General features: G+C 40.1%; 1 protein-coding gene across 1 annotated transcript in view; it reads left to right on the top strand.

Moving 5' to 3' along the window:
• The first annotated feature begins 6,815 nt into the window (after positions 1-6,815).
• The window catches only part of LOC129653607 (organic anion transporter 7-like), a 36,147-nt gene continuing 17,061 nt past the window's right edge, over positions 6,816-25,901 (top strand). The window contains exons 1-5 of the mRNA XM_055583350.1: positions 6,816-7,217; positions 8,505-8,608; positions 19,921-20,075; positions 20,177-20,345; positions 24,202-24,325. Of these exons, the coding sequence (XP_055439325.1) occupies positions 6,816-7,217; positions 8,505-8,608; positions 19,921-20,075; positions 20,177-20,345; positions 24,202-24,325 (954 nt within the window). The remainder of the gene's footprint in view (positions 7,218-8,504; positions 8,609-19,920; positions 20,076-20,176; positions 20,346-24,201; positions 24,326-25,901) is intronic.

Raw genomic sequence — 25,901 nt, 5'->3', positions numbered from 1 at the left:
GGACATCTAGGTTGCTTCCATGTCCTGGCTATTATAAACAGTGCTGCGATGAACATTGGGGTACATGTGTCTCTTTCAGTTCTGGATTCCTCGGTGTGTATGCCCAGCAGTGGGATTGCTGGGTCATAAGGCAGTTCTCATCTCACACGCTAGTAAAGTAATACTCAAAATTCTCCAAGCCAGGCTTCAGCAATATGTGAACCGTGAACTTCTGATGTTCAAGATGGTTTTAGAAAAGGCAGAGGAACCAGAGATCAAATTGCCAACATCTGCTGGATCATGGAAAAAGCAAGAGAGTTCCAGAAAAACATCTATTTCTGCTTTATTGACTATGCCAAAGCCTTTGACTGTGTGGATCACAATAAACTGTGGAAAATTCTGAAAGAGATGGGAATACCAGACCACCTGACCTGCCTCTTGAGAAACCTATATGCAGGTCAGGAAGCAACAGTTAGAACTGGACATGGGACAACAGACTGATTCCAAATAGGAAAAGGAGTACGTCAAGGCTGTATATTGTCACCCTGCTTATTCAACTTATATGCAGAGTACATCATGAGAAATGCTGGGCTGGAAGAAACATAAGCTGGAATCAAGATTGCCAGGAGAAATATCAATAACCTCAGATATGCAGATGACACCACCCTTATGGCAGAAAGTGAAGAGGAACTACAAAGCCTCTTGATGAAAGTGAAAGTGGAGAGTGAAAAAGTTGGCTTAAAGCTCAACATTCCCAACACTTCATGGGAAATAGATGGGGAAACAGTGGAAACAGTGTCAGACTTTATTTTGGGGGGCTCCAAAGTCACTGCAGATGGTGACTGCAGCCATGAAATTAAAAGACGCTTACTCCTTGGAAGGAAAGTTATAACCACCGTAGATAGTATATTCAAAAGCAGAGACATTACTTTGCCAACAAAGGTCCGTCTAGTCAAGGCTATGGTTTTTCCTGTGGTCATGTATGGATGTGAGAGTTGGACTGTGAAGAAGGCTGAGTGCCGAAGAATTGATGCTTTTGAACTGTGGTGTTGGAGAAGACTCTTGAGAGTCTCTTGGACTACAAGGAGATCCAACCAGTCCATTCTGAAGGAGATCAGCCCTGGGATTTCTTTGGAAGGAATGATGCTAAAGCTGAAACTCCAGTCCTTTGGCCACCTCATGCGAAGAGTTGACTCATTGGAAAAGACTCTGATGCTGGGAGGGATTGGGGGCAGGAGGAGAAGGGGACGACAGAGGATGAGATGGCTGGATGGCATCACTGACTCGATGGACGTGAGTCTGGGTGAACTCCGGGAGTTGGTGATGGACAGGGAGGCCTGGCGTGCTGCAATTCATGGGGTTGCAAAGAGTTGGACATGACTGAGTGACTGAACTGAACTGAACTGAAGGCAGTTCTATTTCCAGTTTTTTAAGGAATCTCCACACTGTTCTCCATAGTGGCTGTACTAGTTTGCATTCCCATCAACAGCGTAAGAGGGTTCCCTTTTCTCCACACCCTCTCCAGCATTTATTTCTTGTAGACTTTTGGATCACAACTATTCTGACTGGCGGGAAATGGTACCTCATTGTGGTTTTGATTTGCATTTCTCTGATACTGAGTGATGTTGAGCATCTTTTCATGTGTTTGTTAGCCATCTGTTTATTTTCTTTGGAGAAATGTCTATTTAGTTCTTTGGCCCATTTTTTGATTGGGTTGTTTATTTTTCTGGAATCGAGCTGCAGGAATTGCTTGTATATTTTTGAGGTTAGTTGTTTGTCAGTTGCTTCATTTGCTATTATTTTCTCCCATTCTGAAGGCTGTCTTTTCACCTTGCTTATAGTTTCCTTTGTTGTGCAGAAGCTTTTAAGTTTAATTAGGTCCCATTTGCTTATTTTTGCTTTTATTTCCAATATTCTGGGAGGTGGGTCATAGAGGATCCTGCTGTGATGTATGTCGGAGAGTGTTTTGCCTACGTTCTCCTCTAGGAGTTTTATAGTTTCTGGTCTTACGTTTAGATCTTTAATCCATTTTGAGTTTATTTTTGTGTATGGTGTTAGAAAGTGTTCTAATTTCATTCTTTTACAGTGGTTGACCAGTTTTCCCAGCACCACTTGTTAAAGAGATTGTCTTTAATCCATTGTATATTCTTGCCTCCTTTGTCAAAGATAAGGTGTCCATAGGTGCGTGGATTTATCTCTGGGCTTTCTATTTTGTTCCATTGATCTATATTTCTGTCTTTGTGCCAGTACCATACTGTCTTGATGACTGTGGCTTTGTAGTAGAGCCTGAAGTCAGGCAGGTTGATTCCTCCAGTTCCATTCTTCTTTCTCAAGATTGCTTTGGCTATTCGAGGTTTTTTGTATTTCCATACAAATTGTGAAATTATTTGTTCTAGCTCTGTGAAAAATACTGTTGGGAGCTTGATAGGGATTGCATTGAATCTATAAATTGCTTTGGGTAGTATACTCATTTTCACTATATTGATTTTTCTGATCCATGAACATAGTATATTTCTCCATCTATTAGTGTCCTCTTTGATTTCTTTCACCAGTGTTTTATAGTTTTCTATATATAGGTATTTAGTTTCTTTAGGTAGATATATTCCTAAGTATTTTATTCTTTTTGTTGCAGTGGTGAATGGAATTGTTTCCTTAATTTCTCTTTCTACTTTCTCATTATTAGTGTATAGGAATGCAAGGGATTTCTGTGTGTTGATTTTATATCCTGCAACTATATTCATTGATTAGCTCTAATAATTTTCTGGTGGAGTCTTTAGGGTTTTCTATGTAGAGGATCATGTCATCTGCAAACAGTGAGAGTTTTAATTCTTCTTTTCCAATTTGGATTCCTTTTATTTCTTTTTCTGCTCTGCTGTGGCCAAAACTTCCAAAACTATGTTGAATAGTAATGGTGAAAGTGAGCACCCTTGTCTTGTTCCTGACTTTAGGGGAAATGCTTTCAATTTTTCACCATTAAGGATAATGTTTGCTGTGGGTTTGTCATATATAGCTTACCATAGCAAAAATCAACAAAACCAAAAGCTGGTTCTTTGAAAGGATAAATAAAATTGAGAAACCATTAGCCAAACTCATCAAGAAACAAAGGGAGAAAAATCAAATCAATAAAATTAGAAATGAAAATGGAGAAATTACAACAGACAACACAGAAATACAAAGGATCATAAGAGACTACTATCAGCAATAAAATGCCAATAAAATGGACAATGTGGAAGAAATGGACAAATTCTTAGAAAAGTACAACTTTCCAAAACTGAACCAAGAAGAAATAGAAAATATTAATAGACCCATCACAAGCATGGAAATTGAAACTGTAATCAGAAATCTTCCAGCAAACAAAAGCCCAGGTCCAGACAGCTTCACAGCTGAATTCTACCAAAAATTTAGAGAAGAGCTAACACCTATCCTACTCAAACTCTTCCAGAAAATTACAGAAGAAGGTAAACTTCCAAACTCATGCTATGAGGCCACCATCATCCTAATACTAAAACCTGACAAAGATGCCACAAAAAAAAAGAAAACTACACGCCAATATCACTGATGAACATAGATGCAAAAATCCTTAACAAAATTCTAGCAGTCAGAATCCAACAACGCATTAAAATGATCATACACCATGACCAAGTGGGCTTTATGCCAGGGATGCAAGGATTCTTCAACATCTGAAAATCAATCAATGTAATACACCACATTAACAAATTGCAAAGTAAAAGCCAGTCCAGGTTCGATGCACGATACTGGATGCTTGGGGCTGGTGCACTGGGACGACCCAGAGGGATGGAATGGGGAGGGAGGAGGGAGGAGGGTTCAGGATGGGGAACACATGTATACCTGTGGCGGATTCATTTTGATATTTGGCAAAACTAATACAGTTATGTAAAGTTTAAAAATAAAATAAAATTAAAAAAAAAAGCCATATGATTATCTCAATAGATGCAGAGAAAGCCTTTGACAAAGCTCAACATCCATTTATGATTAAAAACTCTCCAGAAAGCAGGAATAGAAGGAACATACCTCCAGGTGCTTCTTTATTTCCTCTTTGATTTCTTCAGTGACCCCTTGGCTGTTTAGTAATCACATTGCTAGCCCTCATATGTTTGTATATTGTACAGTTTCCTCTTTTAGTTGATTTTTTTATTCACATAGAACTGTTTGATATGACTTGAAATTTCTTAAATTTATCAAGATTTTTCTTGCAGCTTAGCATGTGATATGCTGAATAATATTACCCATATACTTGAAAAGAATGTGTATTCTGCTGCTTTGGGATGAAATGTTCTGTGTACAGTGAATCCCCTACATACAAACCTTCAAGTTGAGAACTTGCAACGATGCAAGTGTGCATTTGCATGTCCAACCACATAGTTTGTTCATCTGTCTGGCATACATTGTCAAATATGTACATCCTTTACAAGTGGTTGTGCTTTTGTGTACTTTACTGCACAGCAGTAAAATTGTGAAAGTGATGTCTCTACTTTTTAACGGACTAAGTTTGTCATAGCTTTCCTTCCAAGGAGCAAGCATCTTTCCTTTAAAGAAGCAAGAAATTTTATTTACAATCTTTTCATATTTACTTCTATGTATTTTGCTTGTTTTAACAATTATATTTAGATTTTAAAAAATATTTAATGCTATTCAAGGTGATATTTTATTCCACTTTATTCTCTTCAATTATTCCATAGCATTTTGTGCATCTGCCATATATGTATCTTATGACATGAGAATATAATTAGTTATTTATTTCTCCTGTACTCACTGGATTATAAATGCCATGGAGTTATAGTTCCTTAAACTAGCACAGAAAAGATCCTTACAAATGCTATCTGTATGAGTAAACAAGCTAAATAAATAAACCTCTATAAGAACTTGCCATTGTTATAGCCCTCTACCCTCCATCATTGCCCACTCTCCCCCCATTTCAAAAAAATCACTTTGCCAACAAAGGTCCATATAGTCAAAGCTATGGTTTATCCAGTAATCATTTACAGACGTGAGAGCTGGATCATAAATGAAGCCCAAGAATTTATGCTTTTGAATCACGGTGCTGTAGAAGACTCTTGAGAGTCCCTTGGACTACAAGGAGATCAAACCAGCCAATCCTAAAGGAAATCAACCCTGAATATTCTTTTTTTTAAATTAATTAATTTATTTATTGGAGGCTAATTACTATCTGGTCCCATCACTTCATGGGAAATAGATGGGGAAACAGTGTCAGACTTTATTTTGGGGGGCTCCAAAATCTCTGCAGATGGTGACTGCAGCCATGAAATTAAAAGACACTTACTCCTTGGAAGGAAAGTTATGACCAACCTAGATAGCATATTGAAAGGCAGAGACATTACTTTACCAACAAAGGTCCGTCTAATCAAGGCTATGGTTTTTCCAGTGGTCATGTATGGATGTGAGAGTTGCACTGTGAAGAAAGCTGAGCGCCAAAGAATTGATGCTTTTGAACTGTGGTGTTGGAGAAGACTCTTGAGAGTCCCTTGGACTGCAAGGACATCCAACCAGTCCATTCTGAAGGAGATCAGCCCTGGGATTTCTTTGGAAGGAATGATGCTAAAGCTGAAACTCCAATACTTTGGCCACCTCATGCGAAGAGTTGACTCATTGGAAAAGACTCTGATACTGGGAGGGATTGGGGGCAGGAGGAGAAAGGGACAATAGAAGATGAGATGGCTGGATGGCATCACTGACTCGATGGACGTGAGTCTGAACCCTGGGAGTTGGTGATGGACAGGGAGGCCTGGCGTGCTGCGATTCATGGGGTTGCAGAGTCGGACACGACTTAGTGACTGAACTGAACTGAACTGAATTACTTTACAATATTGTATTGGTTTTGCCATACACTGACATGAATCTGCCATGGGTGCATATGTGTTCCCCATCCTGAACCCCTCTCCCACCTCCCTCCCCATTCCATCCGTCTGGGTCGACCCAGTGCACCAGCCCCAAGCACCCTGTATCAAGGACTGATGCTAAAGCTCCAATACTTTGGCCACCTGATGTGACGAGCTGACTCATTGGAAAAGACTGTGATGCTGGGAAAGACTGAAGGCAAAAGAAGAAGAGGACAACAGGATAAGATGGTTGGATAGCATCACCAACTCAATGAACATGAATCTGAGCAAACTCTGGGAGATGGTGAAGGAAAGTGATGCCTGGTGTGCTGCAATCCGAGGGGTCTCAGTGTTGGACATGACTTAGCAACTGAACAACAACAATTTTCATTGTGTTGATTTTCATTGATCTGATTTGAACTGAAGCAGTTACTGGAAGAGAAGGATTTCATCATATTTTACTTGTTTTAATTTAATGCAGGATTATTTTCATTAACTCTTTTAATAAAGATTTAGTACTAACTGAGCAAAAATCTACTTTCACTTCTTTTCACACACAAAAAGTCATAAAGCACTTAACATTTGAGTCTCACATATTACACTTTGAAAAAGGACTGTGCATCCAATATAGAAGGTTATTTTAGTTTATTTACTAGAGAATCTACAAGTCAAAGTTCAGTGCTACTTTGGATCTTGCTGGAAGAATTTTTACAAAGTAAACATGTAACAGATGTGATCATCAATGGCTAGAGTTACTCAGCAAATTATTGATCTCTAATAAATCGCTAATTACTTACCTGACCTTAAAACAACACAGAGAAACAGCTTCCACTATCCTGATGGAAGAGCCAGTTGAGGAGAAAGTGTGGCCAGGATCAACACACACTTAGTGTGACATTGCAGCTGGAAATATTTTTTCCCTTGAGCTTTTCTAGATAGTCATTTTGCCTCCTTTTGAGGACCACCTGCTCAGCCTTGATGGCCTTTCAGGACCTTCTGGATCAAGTTGGAGGCCTAGGGAGATTCCAGATCCTTCAGATGGTTTTCTTTTGTATCTCTAGCCTCATAGTGTACCCTCACATCCTACTGGAGAACTTCACTGCAGCCATCCCTGATCATCGCTGCTGGGTCCACATCTTGGACAATGACACTGACTCTGCTAATGACACTGGGACCCTCAGCCCTGATGCCCTCCTGAGAATCTCCATCCCACTGGACTCAAACCTGAGGCCAGAGAAGTGTCGTCGCTTCAGCCGCCCCCAGTGGCAGCTCCTTTATCTGAATGGGACCTTCCGCAACATGACTGACCTGGGCACAGAGCCCTGTGTGGACGGCTGGATGTATGATCGAAGTTCCTTCTCCTCCACCATTGTAACTGAGGTAAGAGGCCCCATTTACCTCTTGTGAGTACATGATCTGAGTGTTTAGGGGTAACAGAATAATTAACATGCTTCTAGCCTTTAGTCACTAGGTAGGTGTTCATTCTTCATCCTTTCAGGAAATATTAATTGCCTCTCTATTAAATGCCAGGCACCTACATATTTAATGAGCCTGCTGCTGCTGCTAAGTCGCTTCAGTCATGTCTGACTCTGTGCGACCCCATAGACAGCAGACTACCAGGCTCCACCGTCTAACAAACTCCAAAATAGAAATGAACCCTTCTATTATAGTACTTTTATTCTTGGGATGACCACAGTCTAAACAAGTAATTTATGTAATGTGTTTAAAATGTTATACCAGGTCAGTAATGCTCATCATTTGGTTGTATATTACAAATATTTACTAGACTGATGAAAAACTCCATTCCCAGACTACATTCTGGAGCAGTCATATTGCTGCTGCTGCTGCTGCTGCTAAGTCACTTCAGTCGTGTCCGATTCTGTGCGACCCCATAGACGGCAGGCAGCCCACCAGGCTCCGCCATCCCTGGGATTCTCCAGGCAAGAACACTGGAGTGGGTTGCCATTTCCTTCTCCAATGCATGAAGGTGAAAAGAGAAAGTGAAGTCACTCAGTCGTGTCCAACTCCTAGCGACCCATGGACTGCAGCCTACCAGGCTGCTCAGTCCATGGGATTTTCCAGGCAAGAGTACTGGAGTGGGGTGCCATTGCCTTCTCCGACCAGTCATATTACATCTACTATAAAGTTCTAATCAGTAAAATTTTACATCTCCTCAAATGAGTTCTCTCTGTGGCCAAGACTGAGAACTACTTAGTCTGATGTAAACTGGAGATTACTAAAACCAACAGATTTAGAGTACACTTCCCTAAGGAAGCTTTGTTTAAATGAGACCTGAACTAATGCAGAAAAAAAAGAAGCTGAAGAGGGTGATAAAGGCCCAAAATATTGAACTTTGCAAGTTATGTTAAGAAGTTTTGACCAGATTTCCACTGAGAGATTGTTTAAGTTTATTTTTAATCAGAGGATAATTGCTTTACAAAGTTGTGTTGGTTTCTGCCATACAACAATAGAATAAACCCTAAGTATACATATGCCACTCCCTCTTGAACCTCCCTCCCACACCCACATCCTACCCCTCTAGGTTGTCACAGAGCACTGGGTTGAGCTCCCCGTGTTATATAGCTGCTTCCCACTAGCTATTTACATATGGTAATGAGATTTTAAGCTGCTGTGAAGCTCTGCAGTGATGGTGTCCTTCTCTTTCAGTGGGACCTGGTATGTAAATCTGAGTCACTGATCTCAGTGGCTAAATTCCTAGTCATGAGTGGAATTCTGGTGGGAGGCATCATATATGGTTATTTATCAGACAGGTGAGTATCTCTCAATCATAGCTTTCTTTATTCTCAAGTACTTTCAGCTTATGAATTATTCTTTCATTAAGAAATATATATTTCAACTTAGTTTTATGAAGCATCAATCATAACAATTGAGAAGTGTTTTATTTAATTTTGAATAATCATTGTGTCCATATAGTTAAATACTCAGAAAATTACAACAAAAAGAGAATACTTATTACAATTACTTCAGTATTACAAATACTTCAGTATTCTTGCCTTGAGAACCCCATGAACAGTATGAAAAGGCAAAAATATAGGACACTGAAAGACGAACTCCCCAGGTTGGTAGGTGCCCAATATGCTACTGGAGATCAGTGGAGAACTAACTTGAGAAAGAATGAAGATATGGAGCCAAAGCAAAAACAACACCCAGTTGTGGATGTGACTGGTGATAGAAGCAAGGTCCAATGCTATAAACAACAATATTGCATAGGAACCTGGAATGTTAGGTCCATGAATCAAGGCAAATTGGAAGTGGTCAAACAGGAGATGGCAAGAGTGAACATTGACATTTTAGGAATCAGGGAACTAAAATGGACTGGAATGGGTGATTTTAACTCACATGACCATTATATCTGCTACTATGGGCAAGAATCCCTTAGAAGAAATGGAGTAGCCATCATAGTCAACAAAAGAGTCCAAAATGCAATACTTGGATGCAATCTCAAAGACGACAGAATGATCTCTGTTTTTTTTTCCAAGGCAACCATTCAATATCACAGTAATCCAAGTCTATGCCCTGGCCAGTAATGCTGAAGATGCTGAAGTTTAACAGTTCTATGAAGACCTACAAGACCTTTAAGAACTAACATCCAAAAAGGATATTCTTTTCATTACAGGGGACGGGAATGCAAAAGTAGGAAGTCAAGAAACACCTGGAGTAACAGGCAAATTTGGCCTTGGAGTACATAATGAAGCAGGGCAAAGGCTCATAGAGTTCTGCCAAGAGAATGCACTGGTCATAGCAAACACCCTCTTCCAACAACACAAAAGAAGACTCTACACATGGACATCACCAGATGGCTAATGCCGAAGTCACATTGATTATATTCTTTACAGCCAAAGATGGGGAAGCTCTATACAGTCAGCAAAAACAAGACTGGGAGCTGACTGTGGCTCAGATCATGAACTACTTATTGCCAAATTGAGAAAAGTAGGCAAAACCACTAGACATTCAGGTATGACCTAAGTCAAATCCCTTATGATTATACAGTGGAAGTGAGAAATAGATTTAAGGGACTAGATCTGATGGACAGAGTACCCGATGAACTATGGATGGAGGTTTGTGACCTTCTACAGGAGACAGGGATCAAGACCATCCCCAAGAAAAAGAAAAGTGAAAAAATGAAATGGCTGTCTGAGGAGGCCTTATAAGTAGTTGTGAAAAGAAGAAAAGTAAAAGGCAAAGGAGAAAAGGAAAGATATACCCATTTGAATGCAGAGTTCCAAAAAATAGCAAAGAGAGATAAGAGAGCCTTCCTCAGTGATCAATGCAAATAAACAGAGGAAAACAACAGAATGGGAAAGACTAGAGATCTCTTCAAGAAAATTGGAGATACCAAGGGAACATTTCATGCAAAGATAGGCTCAGTAAAAGAACAGAAATGGTATGGACCTAACAGAAGCAGAAGATATTAAAAAGAGGTGGCAAGAATACACAGAAGAACTATACAAAAAAAATCTTCATGACCCAGATAGTCACGATGGTGTGATCACTCACCTAAAACAAGACATCCTGGAATGTGAAGTCAAGTGGGCCTTAGGAAGTATCACTATGAACAAAGCTAGTGGAGGTGATGGAATTCCAGTTGAGCTATTTCAAACCCTAAAAGATGATGCTGTGAAAGTGCTGCACTCAATATACCAGCACATTTGGAAAGCTCAGCAGTAGCCACAGGACTGGAAAAGGTCAGTTTTCATTCCAATCCCAAAGAAAGGCAATGCCAAAGAATGCTCAAACTACCACACAATTGCATTCATCTCACACGCTAGCAAAGTAATGCTCAACCCTGTGTACGAGACAGCAAAAGAGACACTGATGTATAGATCAGTCTTATGGACTCTGCGGGAGAGGGAGACGGTGGGGAGATTTGGGAGAATGGCATTGAAACATGTATAATATCATGTATGAAACGAGTCACCAGTCCAGGTTCGATGCACGATACTGGATGCTTGGGGCTGGTGCACTGGGACGACCCAGGGGGAGGGTGTGGGGAGGGGGGAGGGAGGGAGGTTCAGGATGGGGGGCACGGGTGTATCTATGGCGGATTCATTTCGATGTTTGGCGGAGCTAATACAATATTGTAAAGTTTAAAAATAAAATAAAATTTAAATAAATAATCCTCCTGCTGAAGCCAAGCTTCAGCAATATGTGAACTGTGAAATTCCAGATGTTCAAGCTGGATTTAGGACAGGGAGAGGAACCAGAGATCAAATTGCCAACATCCACTGGATCATTGAAAAAGCAAGAGAGTCCAGAAAAACATCTATTTCTGCTTTATTGACTATGCCAAAGCATTTGACTGTGTGAATCACAATAAACTGTGGAAAATTCTGAAAGAGATGGGAATACCAGACCACCTGACCTGCCTCTTGAAAAATTTGTATGCAGGTCAGGAAGCAACAGTTAGAAATGGACAGGGGCCAACAGACTGATTCCAAATAGGAAAATGAGTACGTCAAGGCTGTATATTGTCACCCTGCTTATTTAACTTATATGCAGAGTACATCATGAGAAAAGCTGGGCTGGAGGAAGCACAAGCTGGAATCAAGATTGCCGGGAGAAATATCAATAACCTCAGATATGCAGATGACACCACCCTTATGGCAGAAAGTGAAGAACTAAAGAGCCTCTTGATGAAAGTGAAAGAGGAGAGTGAAAAAGTGGGCTTAAAGCTCAACATTCAGAAAACTAAGATCATGGCATCCTGTCCCATCACTTCATGGGAAATAGACGGGAAAACAGTGGAAACAGTGTCAGACTTTATTTTTCTGGGCTCCAAAATCACTGCAGATGGTGATTGCAGCCATGAAATCAAAAGACGCTTACTCCTTGGAAGGAAAGTTATGCCCAACCTAGACAGCATATTAAAAAGCAGAAACATTACTTTGTCAACAAAGGTCCATTTAGTCAAGGCTATGGTTTTTCCAGTGGTCATGTATGGATGTGAGAGTTGGACTATGAAGAAAGCTGAGTGCTGAAGAATTGATGCTTTTGAACTGTGGTGTTGGAGAAGACTCTTGAGAGTCCCTTGGACTGCAAGGAGATCCAACCAGTCCATCCTAAAGGAGATCAGTCCTGGGTGCTCATTGGAAGGACTGATGCTGAAACTCCAATACTTTGGCCACCTGATGGGAGGAGCTGACTCATTTGAAAAGACCCTGATGCTGGGAAAGATTGAAGGCGGGAGGAGAAGGGGATGACAGAGGATGAGATGGTTGGATGGCATCACTGAGTCAATGGACATGAGTTTGGGTAATCTCTGGGAGTTGGTGATGGACAGGGAGGCCTGGCGTGCTGTGGTCCATAGGGTTGCAAAGAGTCGGACACAACTGAGCGACTGAACTGAACTGAATTACAATTACAATATTGTGGGACTTATGTAATCGCCCCAGGGATATAGATACACAAATGGAGAATTAACCAGTGTGCTAAGTGTCATTTTGTCAACACTAAGTTCTGCATACAAGATACAAAAGCACCATCTCCATCAGACCTGGAAGCGTTTCTGGACAGAATTTAGAGAGGGAATGCCATAACATGTTAATTTGGAAATTACCAGCTATCTATGGGAACAGAAAGATGTTCCATGACATGGGATTCCACTTCTTTGCAGACATCGTATGGCTAAAAGTGTTTTTAGCCTTGGCCATGAGTATTGTATTGATTTTTTCCTAAGATCTGTTAGCTGAATGGTTATGGATGCTCAGAGAATGGTCATCACATCATAGCTGCCCATGTGTGATGGGTATAAATCCTATTAAACTAAACATATGGGTACAGAGCAATGTGTCATTGGTGGTCTATTGAAAAAGTATGCCATAATTTTGATCTTGATTTTGCAAAAGCAGTTCTCTAAAGATAACTTTGACAACCATACAATTAATCCAATAACTGCTGTTTCAATATCTTTAAGTCCTGTAATAGTACTTCTTCTGAAATAGACAATCATTGCCACCACTGAAGTATGTCTCCCACAGACATATTGGAGAACTGAGGAGAGTTTTATCATCCATCTGCATAATGGTAACTGTTGCTCAGCTAAAAACTATAAAATTGGAATTAGTGAAGCTCAGTCATGTCCAACTCTTGTGACCCCATAGACTATACAGCCCATGGAATTCTCCAGGCCAGAATACTGGAGTGGGTAGCCTTTCCCTTCTCCTGAGGATCTTCCCAACCCAGGAGTCGAACCCAGGTCTCCCACATTGCAGGCAGATTCTTTACCAGCTGAGCCACAAGGGGAGCCCAAGAATACTGAAGTGGGTAGCCTATCCCTTCTCCAGCGGATCTTCCCAACTCAGGAATCAAACTGGGGTCTCCTGCATTGCAGGTGGATTCTTTACCAACTGAGCTTGAAGGAAGCCCCTATGAAATTGGAATATATCATAATAAATGTAAATTAGAAAACAGTTCAGAATCAGAGCATTCACTTTCAACAAACCTGTAACCCAGGCATCTGTGAAAATGTCATGAGAAAATGCAGAGATCAATATTCTTATTGAGTTATAATTGACAGATACAACTATATATATTTAAAGTGTACAACATGATGTTTTGACATATGCATAAAACTACATTACCTGTATCTATTGAATTGGTCATACTATTTTTATCCTTCTTTCTGTTAAAGTGATGTATAACATTAATGATTGTATATGTTGAACTATTCTTGCATCCCAGGGATAAATCCCACTTTCCACTTTATCAGTTCAGTTCAGTTCAGTCACTCAGTTGTGTCCAACTGTTTGTAACCCCATGGACTGCAGCATGCCAGGCTTACCTGTCCATCATCAACTCCCAGAGCTTGCTCAAACTCATGTCCATCGAGCCAGTGATGGCATCCAACCATCTCATTTTCTGCATCCCCTTCTCCTCCTGCTTTCAATCTTTCCCAGCACCAGGGTCTTTTCCAATGAGTCAGTTCTTCACATCAGGTGGCCAAAGTATTGGAGCTTCAGCTTCAGCATCAATCCTTCCAATCAATATTCAGGACTGATTTCCTTTAAGATTGACAGGTTTGATCTCCTCGCTGTCCAAGGGATTCTCAAGATCTTCTCCAACACCACAGTTCAAAAGCATCAATTCTTAGGTGCTCAGCTTTCTTTATGGTCCAGCTCTCACATCCATACTACTGGAAAAACCGTAGCTTTGACTAGATGCACATTTGTCAGTGAAGTAATGTTTCTGCTTTTTAATATGCTGTCTAGGTTTGTCATAGCTTTTCTTCCAAGGAGCAAGCATCTTTTGATTTCATGGTTATAATCACCATCTGCAGTGATTTTGGAGCTCAAGAAAATAAAGTCTGCCACTGTTTCCATTGTTTCCCCATCTATTTGTCATGAAGTGATGGGACTGGATACATCTTAGTTTTTTGAATGTTCAATTTTAAGCCAGTGTTTTCACTCTCCTCTTTCACTTTCATCAAGAGGCTCTTTAGTTCCTCCCACTTTATCAGGGTGTATGATTCTTTAAGTGTACCATTAAATTAAGCTTGCTAATATTTTGTTGCTTTGTGATTGGTTCTTAGTAGGTTGTATGTTTCTGGAATTTATCCATTCCTTAAAGGCCATCCAATTTGTTAGCATATAATTATTTGTAGTACTTGCTTATAATCCTTTGTATTTCTGTGGTATCAGTTTTAATGTTTCCTCTCATTCTGATTTTATTCATTTGAGTCTTCTCAATGAAGAAGTCTAGTTTTTTGTCAGTCTAGCTAATAGTTTGTCACTTATGTTAATTAAAAAAAAAAACTCTGCTTCATTGATATTTTATATTTTCTAATCTCTATTTTATTTTTTTAATATAAATGTATTTATTTTAATTGGAGGTTAATTACTTTACAATATTGTATTGGTTTTGCCGTACATCTAATCTCTATTTTATTTATCTCTGCTCTGATCTTTGTTATTTCCTTCCTCTGCTAGCTTTAGGTTTAGTTTCCTAGTTCCTTGAGGTGTAAAGTTGGGGTGCTAATTTGAGTTCCCTCTTTTTTAACATCGGAATTTAATGTTATAAACTGTGTTAAAAATTGTTTTTAAATGCTTTTGCTGCATTCCATGAGGTTTTTTATGTTGTACTTCCATTTTCCTGGGTATCATATTTTTGCTTCTCTTTTGATTTCTTCTTTGATCCATCGATTGTCCTGGAGAGTGCTGTTTAATTTCATCATGTTTGTGAATTTTCAGTTTCCTTTTGTTATTAATTTCAAATTTTATAATAAATAACTTCCAATTTACAAAGTGGTTGGAAAAGATTCTCGATATGATTTTGTTGTTGTTCAGTTGCTAAGTCATATCCGACTCTGAGACCCCATGGACTGTAGCACACCAGGCTTCCCTGTCCTTCACTCTTCCAGATATGATTTAAATCTTCTTAAATTTGTTAAAGCTTATTTCACGACCTAATTTATTATCTATCTTTTATGTGCACTTGAGAAGTATGTATATTCTGCAATTGTTACATGGGATGTTCTACATATTTATTAAGTTCCTTTAATCTAAAGTGTACTTCATATTTTCTATTTCTTCCTGGTTTATTTTTAGGAGACTACTCCTGTCTAAGAATTTATCCATTTCTTCCAGGTTGTCCATTTTATTGGCATGTAGTTGTTTGTAGCAGTCTTTTATGAACTTTTGTATTTTTGTGGTGTCCATTGTAACTTCTTTTTCATTTATAATTTTATTGATTTGAGTCCTCTCTCATTTTTTTTGATGAGCCCAGTGAAAGGCTTATCAATTTTGCTTATCTTTTTGAACCAGCTCTTAGTTTTATCTTTGCTATTGTTTTCTTCAATTCTATTTTATTTACTTCTCTAATCTTTTATGATTCTTTCCTTCTACTATCTTTGGATTTTTTTGTTGTTGTTCTTCTTCTTTCTCTAGTTGCTTTAGGTGTAAGGCTAGGTTGTTAATTTGTGATTTTTCTTGCTCACTTAAGCAAGATTGTATTGCTATAAACTTCCCTCTTAGAACTGCTTTTTCCACATCCCATAGGTTTTGGATCGTGATGTTTGTTTGTAGATGACATGATTTCTATGCATAGAAAATTTTAAAGATGCTACCAGAAAACTACTAGAGCTCATCAACAAATTCAGTAAAGTTGTAGGATACAAAATTAATACACAGAAATCTGTTGCACTTCTATATGCTAACAACAAAAGAACAGAAAAAGAAATTAAAGAAACAATCCTACCTAAGGAGACAAAGGTGGCAAGAATATACAGAAGAACTGTACAAAAAAAGATCTTCACGACCCAGATAATCAGGATGGTGTGATAACTCACACTCACCTAGAGCCGGACATCCTGGAATATGAAGTCAGGTGGGCCTTAGGAAGCATCACTATGAACAAAGCTAGTGGAGGTGATGGAATTCCAGTTGAGCATTTCAAATCCTAAAAGATGATGCTGTGAAAGTGCTGCACTCAATATGTCAGCAAATTTGGAAAACTCAGCAGTGGCCACAGGACCGGAAAAGGTCAGTTTTCATTCCAATCCCAAAGAAAGGCAATGCCAAAGAATGCTCAAGCTACTGCACAATTGCACTCATCTCATACACTAGTAAAGTAATGCTCAAAACCCTTCAAGCCAGGCTTCAGCAATACATGAACCGTGAACTTCCAGATGTTCAAGCTGCTTTTAGAAAAGGCAGAGGAACCAGAGATCAAATTGCCAACATCCGCTGGATCATCGAAAAAGCAAGAGAGTTCCAGAAAAACATCTATTTCTGCTTTATTGACTATGGCAAAGACTTTGACTGTGTGAATCACAATAAACTGTGGAAAATTCTGAAAGAGATGGGAATACCAGACCACCTGACATTCTCTTGAGAAAACTGTATGCAGGTCAGGAAGCAACAGTTAGATCTGGACATGGGCCAATAGACTGATTCCAAATAGGAAAAGGAGTAGGTCAAGGCTGTATATTGTCACCCTGCTGGTTTAACTTTTATGCAGAGTACATAATGAGAAACACTGGGCTGGAAGAAGCACAAGCTGGAATCAAGATTGCCGGGAGAAAGATCAATAACCTCAGACATGCAGATGACACCACCCTTATGGTAGAAAGTGAAGAAGAACTAAAGGGCCTCTTGGTGAAAGTGAAAAAGGAGAGTGAAAAAGTGGACTTAAAGCTCAACATTCAGAAAACTAAGATCATGGCATCTGGTCCAATCCCTTCATAGCAAATAGATGGGGAAACAGTGGAAACAGTGGCTGCCTTTCTTTTTCTGGGCTCCAAAATCACTGCAGATGGTGATTGCAGCCATGAAATTAAAAGAAACTTACTCCTTGGAAAGAAAGTTATGACCAACTTAGATAGCATATTAAAAAGCAGAGATATTACTTTGCCAACAAAGGTCTGTCTAGTCAAGGCTATGGTTTTTCCAGTGGTCTTGTATGGATGTGAGAGTTGGACTGTGAAGAAAGCTGAGTGCCAAAGAATTGATGCTTTCGAACTGTGGTGTTGGAGAAGACTCTTGAGAGTCCCTTGGACTGAAAGGAGATCCAACCAGTCCATCCTAAAGGAAATCAGTCCTGGGTGTTCATTGGAAGGACTGATGCTGAGGGTGAAACTCCAATACTTTGGCCACCTCATGCGAAGAGTTGACTCATTGGAAAAGACCCTAATGCTGGGAAGGATTGGGGGCAGGAGGAGAAGGGGATGACAGAGGATGAGATGGCTGGATGGTGTCACCAATTCGATGCACAAGAGTTTGGGTGAACTCCGGGAGTTGGTGATGGACAGGGAGGCCTGGCATGCTGTGATTCATGGGGTTGCAAAGAGCTGGACACGACTGAGTGACTGAACTGAACTGAACTGAATATGCAGAATCTTAAAAAAAAAATGATACAAATGAACTTGTTCACAAAACACTGACTTAGAGAATGAACTTATGGTTTCCAGTGGGGAAGGGTGGGAAGGAGGGAAAGACTGGGAGAAAAAAAATATAGTTCAAGCCATTATTTCCTATTGTTTTTACATTTCCATTTTCCACTGTTGAAAGTGGTATTGAAGTCCCCTGCTATTATTGCACTGCTGTCTATTTCTGCCTTCAGATTGTTACTATTTGCTCAGTATTTTATTTTGCCCTTCTCTTAATTTGTCTTTCTGTTTCTCTTCTTCTTTTGGGACTTCCATAATGAGAATAGTGTTTTATTTGTTGGTGTTCATAATCCAACAGGCATTCTCTACTCTTTTTAATACTTTTTATTTGTTCTTCTCTGATTGGAAAATTTCAAATGACTTGTCCTTGAGTTCACAGATTTTTCCTCCATTTTATACATCTTTTGTTGGTGCTCTGTATATTGTTTCACTTATTGTATTCTTCAGCTGTAGAATTTGGTTCATATTTATCATTTCTAGCTCTCTGTTCAACTTCTCATTTTGTTCATGTATTATTTTCTTAATGTCATTGAATTCCCAACCTGCATTCTCTTGTAGCTCATTGAGTTTCCTTAAGACAGTTTGCTTGAATTCTTCATGAAGCAGTTCAAAGACATCCACTTATTAGAGGTCAGTTGCTGTAAAACTATTCTGTTTCTTTGTTGGTGTCCTGTTTCCTTGATCTTTTATGTTTCTTATAGTGTTGCATTGATATATGCACATTTCTCGGAACAATTACCTCTTCCAAACTTTATAGACTAGATTTGTTGGAGAAAGACCTTCACCTGTGGGGGAATGAGCAGGTACCAGCTGAGTGGGGTGTGCCAATTCCAGCTGTGAGGACGGTCCAGTAGTCTCCCTGCAGCTCCACCAAGTGAAGGCTGCATTGGTAGCAGCCCTCTAATATTATTGGTGCAAGGGCTGTTTTGGGTACGGATGCCTACCACATCTTTCCTCAGAGTGTGCTGGTCATTTTGCCCTTGATAGGAGGTGTAATTGATGTTGCAAGGTTCACAGCCTGCACTGAATGTTGGGTAGATCCTCCTCTTTGCTCCGTGACTGTCATAGCCCTGTCAGGGGTGGGATCTGATCCCCAGTTGTTGGAATAGAAGCCCTAAGGGTCAGATTCCATAAGGCTCCATTGCCCTTAAGTGCAAGCTTTGTGCCAAAGGAATTGAGTCCTATAGCAAGTGGGGCCTGTGTGATCACAGTGAACTTATGTACCTCCCATGCAGGCATTCACAGTTCTGCCCAGTAGCAGCCCAAATTTTCATCCCTTCTCTGTTGTGTCCATCCTAACGTAGAACTATAGCGGCTCTGGGAGCTGCTGTGCTGCAGCTGCACGGATCAAGGTGGCTGCCCTGCTGCCTGGGACTTGGGGGGCTGCCTCTTTAAATCCCTCTTTTAAAATATTTGCTTCTGTGTTTCTTCCTTCTCCATCTTATCAAATTCCTCTCAGAATTTTCTAAGTCCCTCTGCTTCTGTCATGACTGTCTTCTATATTGTTTTAGAAGGAAACCTGTTGCCCAAAGCCAACAAACCCAAAGTCAGCAAGGAGGGTCTCGTATGCAACCCATCAGCCACTGTGATGGATTTATTCCACAGGTGTTGTTTTCAAATAAGTTCTGTTGTAAACTGTGTGAGCCTAAATTAGCAAGTACAACTTTAGATTCCCTGAGTGTAGGTTTTATACAGAATCCCTATGCTAAAGGCATGTGTTAGTAGAAGGGACAATTATAATATTTTAAAATTCCAAAATATTGCAACCTGCCTATATGGTTTGAATTGGTGTCAACCCAATACTAGTAACAGAATAGAGAAGAGGCTTTGATACATTCAGTTTCTGTTTACACACGGGAAGTTTGCTTCTCAGATCTGCCATTTATTGTTGATGCTTTAAGGATTCATTGCATCTGCCTGCAATGTGGGAGACCCGGGTTTGATCCCTGGGTTGGGATGATCCCCTGGAGAAGGAAATGGCAACCCACTCCAGTACTCTTGCCTGGAGAATCCCATGGCTGGAGGAGCCTGGTGGGCTACAGTCCATGGGGTCGCAAAGAGTCGGACACGACTGAGCAACTTCACTTTGACTTTCTAAGGATTCCAAGTGCTTTCTTTTTGCTAGTTTTTACAAGAGGTTGTTATTGTTCCTATAGCCTAATTTGGTGCTTTCTTTCTCAGGTTTGGGAGGAAGTTTATAATCAGGTTGTGTTTCCTCCAGCTTGCCATTGTTGATACCTTTACAGTCATTGCCCCCAATTTCCTGATTTACTGCTCACTACGTTTCTTGGCTGGAATGTCTGCTACATGTCTCCTGACAAATAATGTTTTGCTCAGTAAGTCAATGCTTTGTATCTTCGGTGTTTTCCAAGTCTTAACTCTGACCTTGAAATTCCATGTTTATTTGAATAAAATTTCCGCTTGTGTTTTCTTTCAGCACTGGAATGGACAGAGCCCCGATTCCAAGCTATGGCAACAACACTGTTGATGGCTGCCACTAGTCTGGGACAGACAATCCTTGGAGGCCTGGCTTTTGCCATTCGAGACTGGCACACTCTCCAGCTAGTGATGTCTGTACCACTCTTTGTTTTGTTTCTGGCCTCAAGGTATGAACCTTCTTTCCTCCTTTGTCTTGTGAGAGTCTGGGGTGAGAATGTACATGGAATCAGATACAAGAATTCTGTTTGGTCCTGGTCTATTGAAGTATTGAAGAAGGAAATGGCAACCCATTCCAGTATTCTTGCCTCGAAAATTCCATGGACAAGAGCCTAGTAGGCTACAGTCCATGGGGTCGGAAAGAGTCGGACATGACTGGGTAACTTTCACTTCTCTTCATACCTGAGTATGTACTCTCCTTATATGTGCCCTATGTACAATTCGAGAAGCAAAACAGGTAGAGTTGCCAGATAAAATTAAGGACATTCAACGAAATTTGAATTTAAGATAACCAGCTAATATTTTTGTGAAATTATATCCCAAATATTGTAAGATACATAATTATACTGAAAATTGTTCATGATTTATATGAAATTTCTAACTGGGTTCTGTATTTTTGTTTGCTACTGAATAAAACACAAGAAATCCCATTGTATTAAAATTTCAAACAAGCAAAAAATAATTTTTTATCTAAAATATTGCATGGGGCATAGTTCTAATTAAAAATTTACCTTTTTTACTTGAAGTTCAAATTTAATTAGGCACACTATTTTTACATGCTAAAACCAGCAGCCCTAAAGACAGACAACAGCAATGAATTTTCTTCTGGGAATTCTTTTTAGGTCTTATCATCCTTACTAATTGGAGAAGGCAATGGCACCCCACTCCAGTACTCTTGCCTGGAAAATCCCATGGGCGGAGGAGCCTGGTAGGCTGCAGTCCATGGGGTCGCTGAGGGCCAGACACGACTGAGCAACTTCCCTTTCACTTTTCACTTTCATGCATTGGAGAAGGAAATGGCAACCCGCTCCAGTGTTCTTGCCTGGAGAATCCCAGGGATGGCGGAGCCTGATGGGCTGCCGTCTATGGGGTCGCACAGAGTCAGACATGACTGAAGTGACTCAGCAGCAGCATCCTTACTAATAAGACTTAAGAAGTATGAAGCAAACAGAATTGATACAAAAATATTATCCCTACAGAGAAAAATATCTGAAGGTGAGCTAGCCTCCATTACAATCTGTGATTATAGGTATGGCTTTGCAAAAAAATTATGTGATACAGAAGATATGGACATTTTTCATTTTTTTAACTGATATTGGAGAGAGGAATGGGAAGCAAATTCACCTCCACAACTTCGTAAAGAAAAAGCAGCATGGTTCCTCTAGTTTAAATTAAGTCAGATCGGATCAGTTCAGTTCAGTTCAGTCACTCAGTTGTGTCCGACTTTTCTCGACCCCAAGGACCACAGCACGCCAGGCCTCCGTGTCTATCACCAACTCCTGGAGTCTGCTCAAACTCATGTCCAAGGAGTTGGTGATGCCATCCAACCATCTCATCCTCTGTTGTCCCCTTCTCCTCCTGCCCTCAATCTTTCCCAGCATCAGGGTCTTTTCAAATGAGTCAGCTCTTTGCATCAGGTGGCCAAAGAACTGGGGTTTCAGCTTCAGCATCAGTCCTTCCATTGAACTCTCAGGACTGATCTCCTTTAGGATAGACTGGTTAGATCTCCTTTCAGTCCAAGGGACTCTCAAGAGTCTTCTCCAACACCACAGTTCAAAAGTATCAATTCTTCAGTGCTCAGCTTTCTTTATAGTCCAACTCTCACATCCATACATGACCACTGGAAAAACCATAGCCTTAATTAGATGGACCTTTGTTGGCAAAGTAATATCTCTGCTTTTTAATGTGCCGCCTAGGTTGGTCATAACTTTCCTTCCAAGGAGTAAGCGTCTTTTAATTTCAAGGCTGCGGGTCACCATCTGCAGTGATTTTGAAGCTCCCAAAAATAAAGTCAGCCACTGTTTCCACTGTTTCCCCATCTATTTGCCTTGAAGTGATTGGATCGGATGCTATAACCTTAGTTTTCTGAATGTTGAGCTTTAAGCCAACTTTTTCACTCTCCTCTTTCACTTTCAAGAGGCCCTGTAATTCTTCTTCACTTTCTGCCATAAGTGTGGTGTCATCTGAGTATCTGAGGTTACTGATATTTCTCCCGGCAATCTTGATTCCAGCTTGTGCTTCTTCCAGCCCAGCATTTCTCATGATGTACCCTGCATATAAGTTAAATAAGCAGGGTGACAATATACAGCCTTGATGTACTCCTTTTCCTATTTGGAATCAGTCTGTTGGCCCATGTCCAGTTCTAACTGTTGCTTCCTGAACTGCATACAGGTTTTTTAAGAGGCAGATGGTCTGGTATTCCCATCTCTTTCAGAATTTTCTGAAATTTGTGGTGATCCACAAATTTCACCACAGTTTGTGGTGATCCACACAGTCAAAGACTTTGGCATAGTCAATAAAGCAGAAATATATGTTCTTCTGGAACTCTCTTGCTTTTTCAATGATCCAGCAGATGTTGGCAATTTGATCTCTGGTTCCTCTACCTTTTCTAAAAGCAGCTTGAACATCTGGAAGTTCACGGTTCATGTATTGCTAAAGCCTGGCTTGGAGAATTTTGAGCATTGCTTTATTAGTGTGTGAGATGAGTGCAATTGTGTGGTAGTTTGAGCATTCTTTGGCATTGCCTTTCTTTGGGATTGGAATGAAAACTGACCTTTTCCAGTCCTATGGCCACTGCTGAGTTTTCCAAATTTGCTGGCATATTGAGTGCAACACTTTCACAGCATCATCTTTTAGGATTTGAAATAGCTCAGATTGGATGGTTTTTATCATTTGTTCTATGCACACTCTGAGAGTCCCTTGGACAGCAAGGAGATCAAACCAATCAATCTTAAAGGAAATCAACCCTGAATACTCATTGGAAGGACTGATGCTGAAGCTGAAACTCCAATTCTCTGGCCACCTGATGCAAACAGCTGACTCATTGGAAAAGCCGCTGATGCTGGGAAAGATTGAAGACAGAAGGAGAAGAGAATTACAGAGGATGAGATGGTTGTATGGCATCACCAATGCAATGAACATGAACTTGGGCAAAGTCCAGGAGATGGAGGGGGACAGGGAGGCCTGGTGTGCTGCGGTCCATGGGGTCACAAAGAGGCAAACACAACTTGGTGACTGAACAGCATGCACAACTTTGCCCTTCTCTTTGAAAAGACTTAGGGTTCTTGTTACCATCTTTCTAAATTCCATATATATGAATGGCAATTACACCGCTCTCCCTAAGAAGGCTGTTCAGAAGAAGATTATTGTCTGAAAATGACTCTCCCTCAGAGAAATGATTACAGATATATTAATAATATAGTGAGGCGAGTTCATTTAGACTAGAGGATGTAGTCTCTGCAGGCTCATCCATTATGTCACTACACCCTCATGACGGTTCTGCAGAGTATGCGGGACTGCCTCCTTGTTACACAGATGATAAAATCAAGGCAGCTATAAGTAACTCGCTTATGTAGCCAGATTCCATCATAACTGGTAGGAGCAGGAGTGATTCCAATCTGTGTGAGCCTTTGGCATACATAAATCACTTAAGGGCCCTTATTTTAGAAAAATGACACATTATGAAGAGACATTTCTTATGCCCTTACAAGAACCTTGGCAAAGGCCTGTACAAGTAAGGATCCCTCATGTTTCAGCTTCATGAGCTCCCTGGTAAATTTGCCTCTGGTTGAGAAGGGAGTCAATATGACTCCAGCCTGCAATCTCAATAGTGAAGGTAAACCACACAGAGAGGTCATCTCATTTTTCCCTAGTTATGGCACAAGAGAATGTAAGTTTATAAATTTGGGTATAATCCAACAAGTGGTAGACATCAGACTGGAGGGGAAAGGCATCTCTGGAAAAAGGCTATGTGCAAAAAGGACAAATGAGAGTTGACTACACTTTTGTCCTACTCTTCTTTTTTAGGTGGCTGATAGAATCTGCTCGGTGGTTGATTACTATAGACAAACCCAAAAAGGGCTTAAAAGAACTTCAAAAAGCAGCCCACAGAAATGGAAGGAAGATTGCTGGAGATACCCTAACCATGGAGGTGAGGAGGCTGGGAGTTAGTTACAAAATGCAAGAAAAACATATATGTTATTCTTTATATTATTTATATGTCATATATATCATTCGTATCCATAAGAGGAAGGGAAAGCAAGATCACAGTGGTGGTTATGAGGCTTCTTACCTCACTGTCCTGTTTCTCAACAAGTATCAACATTGTTTGTGTTAGCATTGGCAGAGAACACGTTGCTGCTAAAAGTAGACACAGATATTTTACTTAACAGAGGAAAAGATTGCTAATTATTAACAACTGGAAAGACTGAGCATTGGTCACACATTAACTTGGTAAGAGAAAGTAACCAAAACTAATTTTTTCTTTCCAGTTCAATGTTCTGATAGCCTTTCTTCAGGGCAACAAGACTAGAAGGAGTGTTCCATGACTGTGCAGAATAGAGCGTACGGAACTTCATATTTCTGTTCATTCACTCACAAACACTTTGATCCAGGCAATCTACTGAATGCTTACCTATGGCAAGTTTGGTTCTATCCCTGGAAATATAACAGTGAACACAACAATACAAATCTCTGGTTTGTGAAAGTGACAGTCGGCTTACCTCAAGACCCAAGAGTAAAACTGAATAGGTTTGCCTCAAAGAAGTGATTTTCTTTTTTATTTTTCTTCCTAGGTAGGTAAAACATTGTGGACAATTAGGTGACTCATTCATCATATCATGCACATACATAAAATACTTATCAAAAGATTACAGTGTGTGAGACATGTTACTTGGTCATGAATAACAGAATAAGCCAGGATTCCAGCCTTCCAGAATCTTTCATATAGATATGAGGGGGAAAGTAACAGATATTTTTAAGTCTAATGTTTGCAATGATAGGGGATAGAAAGATTTCTACTGAAGACCCTGAAAAAAAGAGTCTACCTTTATTTTATTGGAAAAAAAATAATAATTAGCTGGTTCAGGAAGAGAAATGCAATATTTTTGGAAGCATATTCAATGACATATCTAATGAAAAGTTTTATACTCCCAAAAGAAAGCAGAGGCTCTTTTTAAAAGAGATTTGAATAAGGAGAAGCAAAATGCTTCTGAGAGTTAAGATTTGACTGAAGATGGGGGAAAGGAATCAAAGCATGCTCAGTTGTGTCTGACTTTTTGCAACTCCATGGACTGTAGCCTGTCACGTTCCTCTGTCCATGAGATATTCCTGGCAAGAATACCAGAGTGGGTTGCCATTTCCTTCTCCAGGAGATCTTCCTGACCCAGGGATTGAAGGTGTGTCTCTTACATCTCCTGCATTAGCAGCTGGGTTCTTTACCACTGAGCCACCTGGGAAGAAATCAAAGTTTCTCCCATTATGAAGCCATTACACGGGGATAATACCCCTGAGGGTCCTTGACATGATGGAGAATATGTTGGTACATGCTTCTGAAATAAAAAAGAAAACCTCTAAATTGGTATTGACCTATGGTTCTTTTAAAACGGCATTGATATAACCCTATCTCATACAAAATTAAATTGTACTAACTTATTTCTGAGGAACTATCTTTATAGTCAAGCCCAAATCTAACATTTTGCCTACCAGTTTGGCCCAGTACAGAGAAT

Source organism: Bubalus kerabau, chromosome 5, assembly GCF_029407905.1.
Source record: "Bubalus kerabau isolate K-KA32 ecotype Philippines breed swamp buffalo chromosome 5, PCC_UOA_SB_1v2, whole genome shotgun sequence".
Lineage (NCBI taxonomy): Eukaryota > Metazoa > Chordata > Mammalia > Artiodactyla > Bovidae > Bubalus > Bubalus kerabau.
This window is presented reverse-complemented; position numbering and strand designations above follow the sequence as displayed.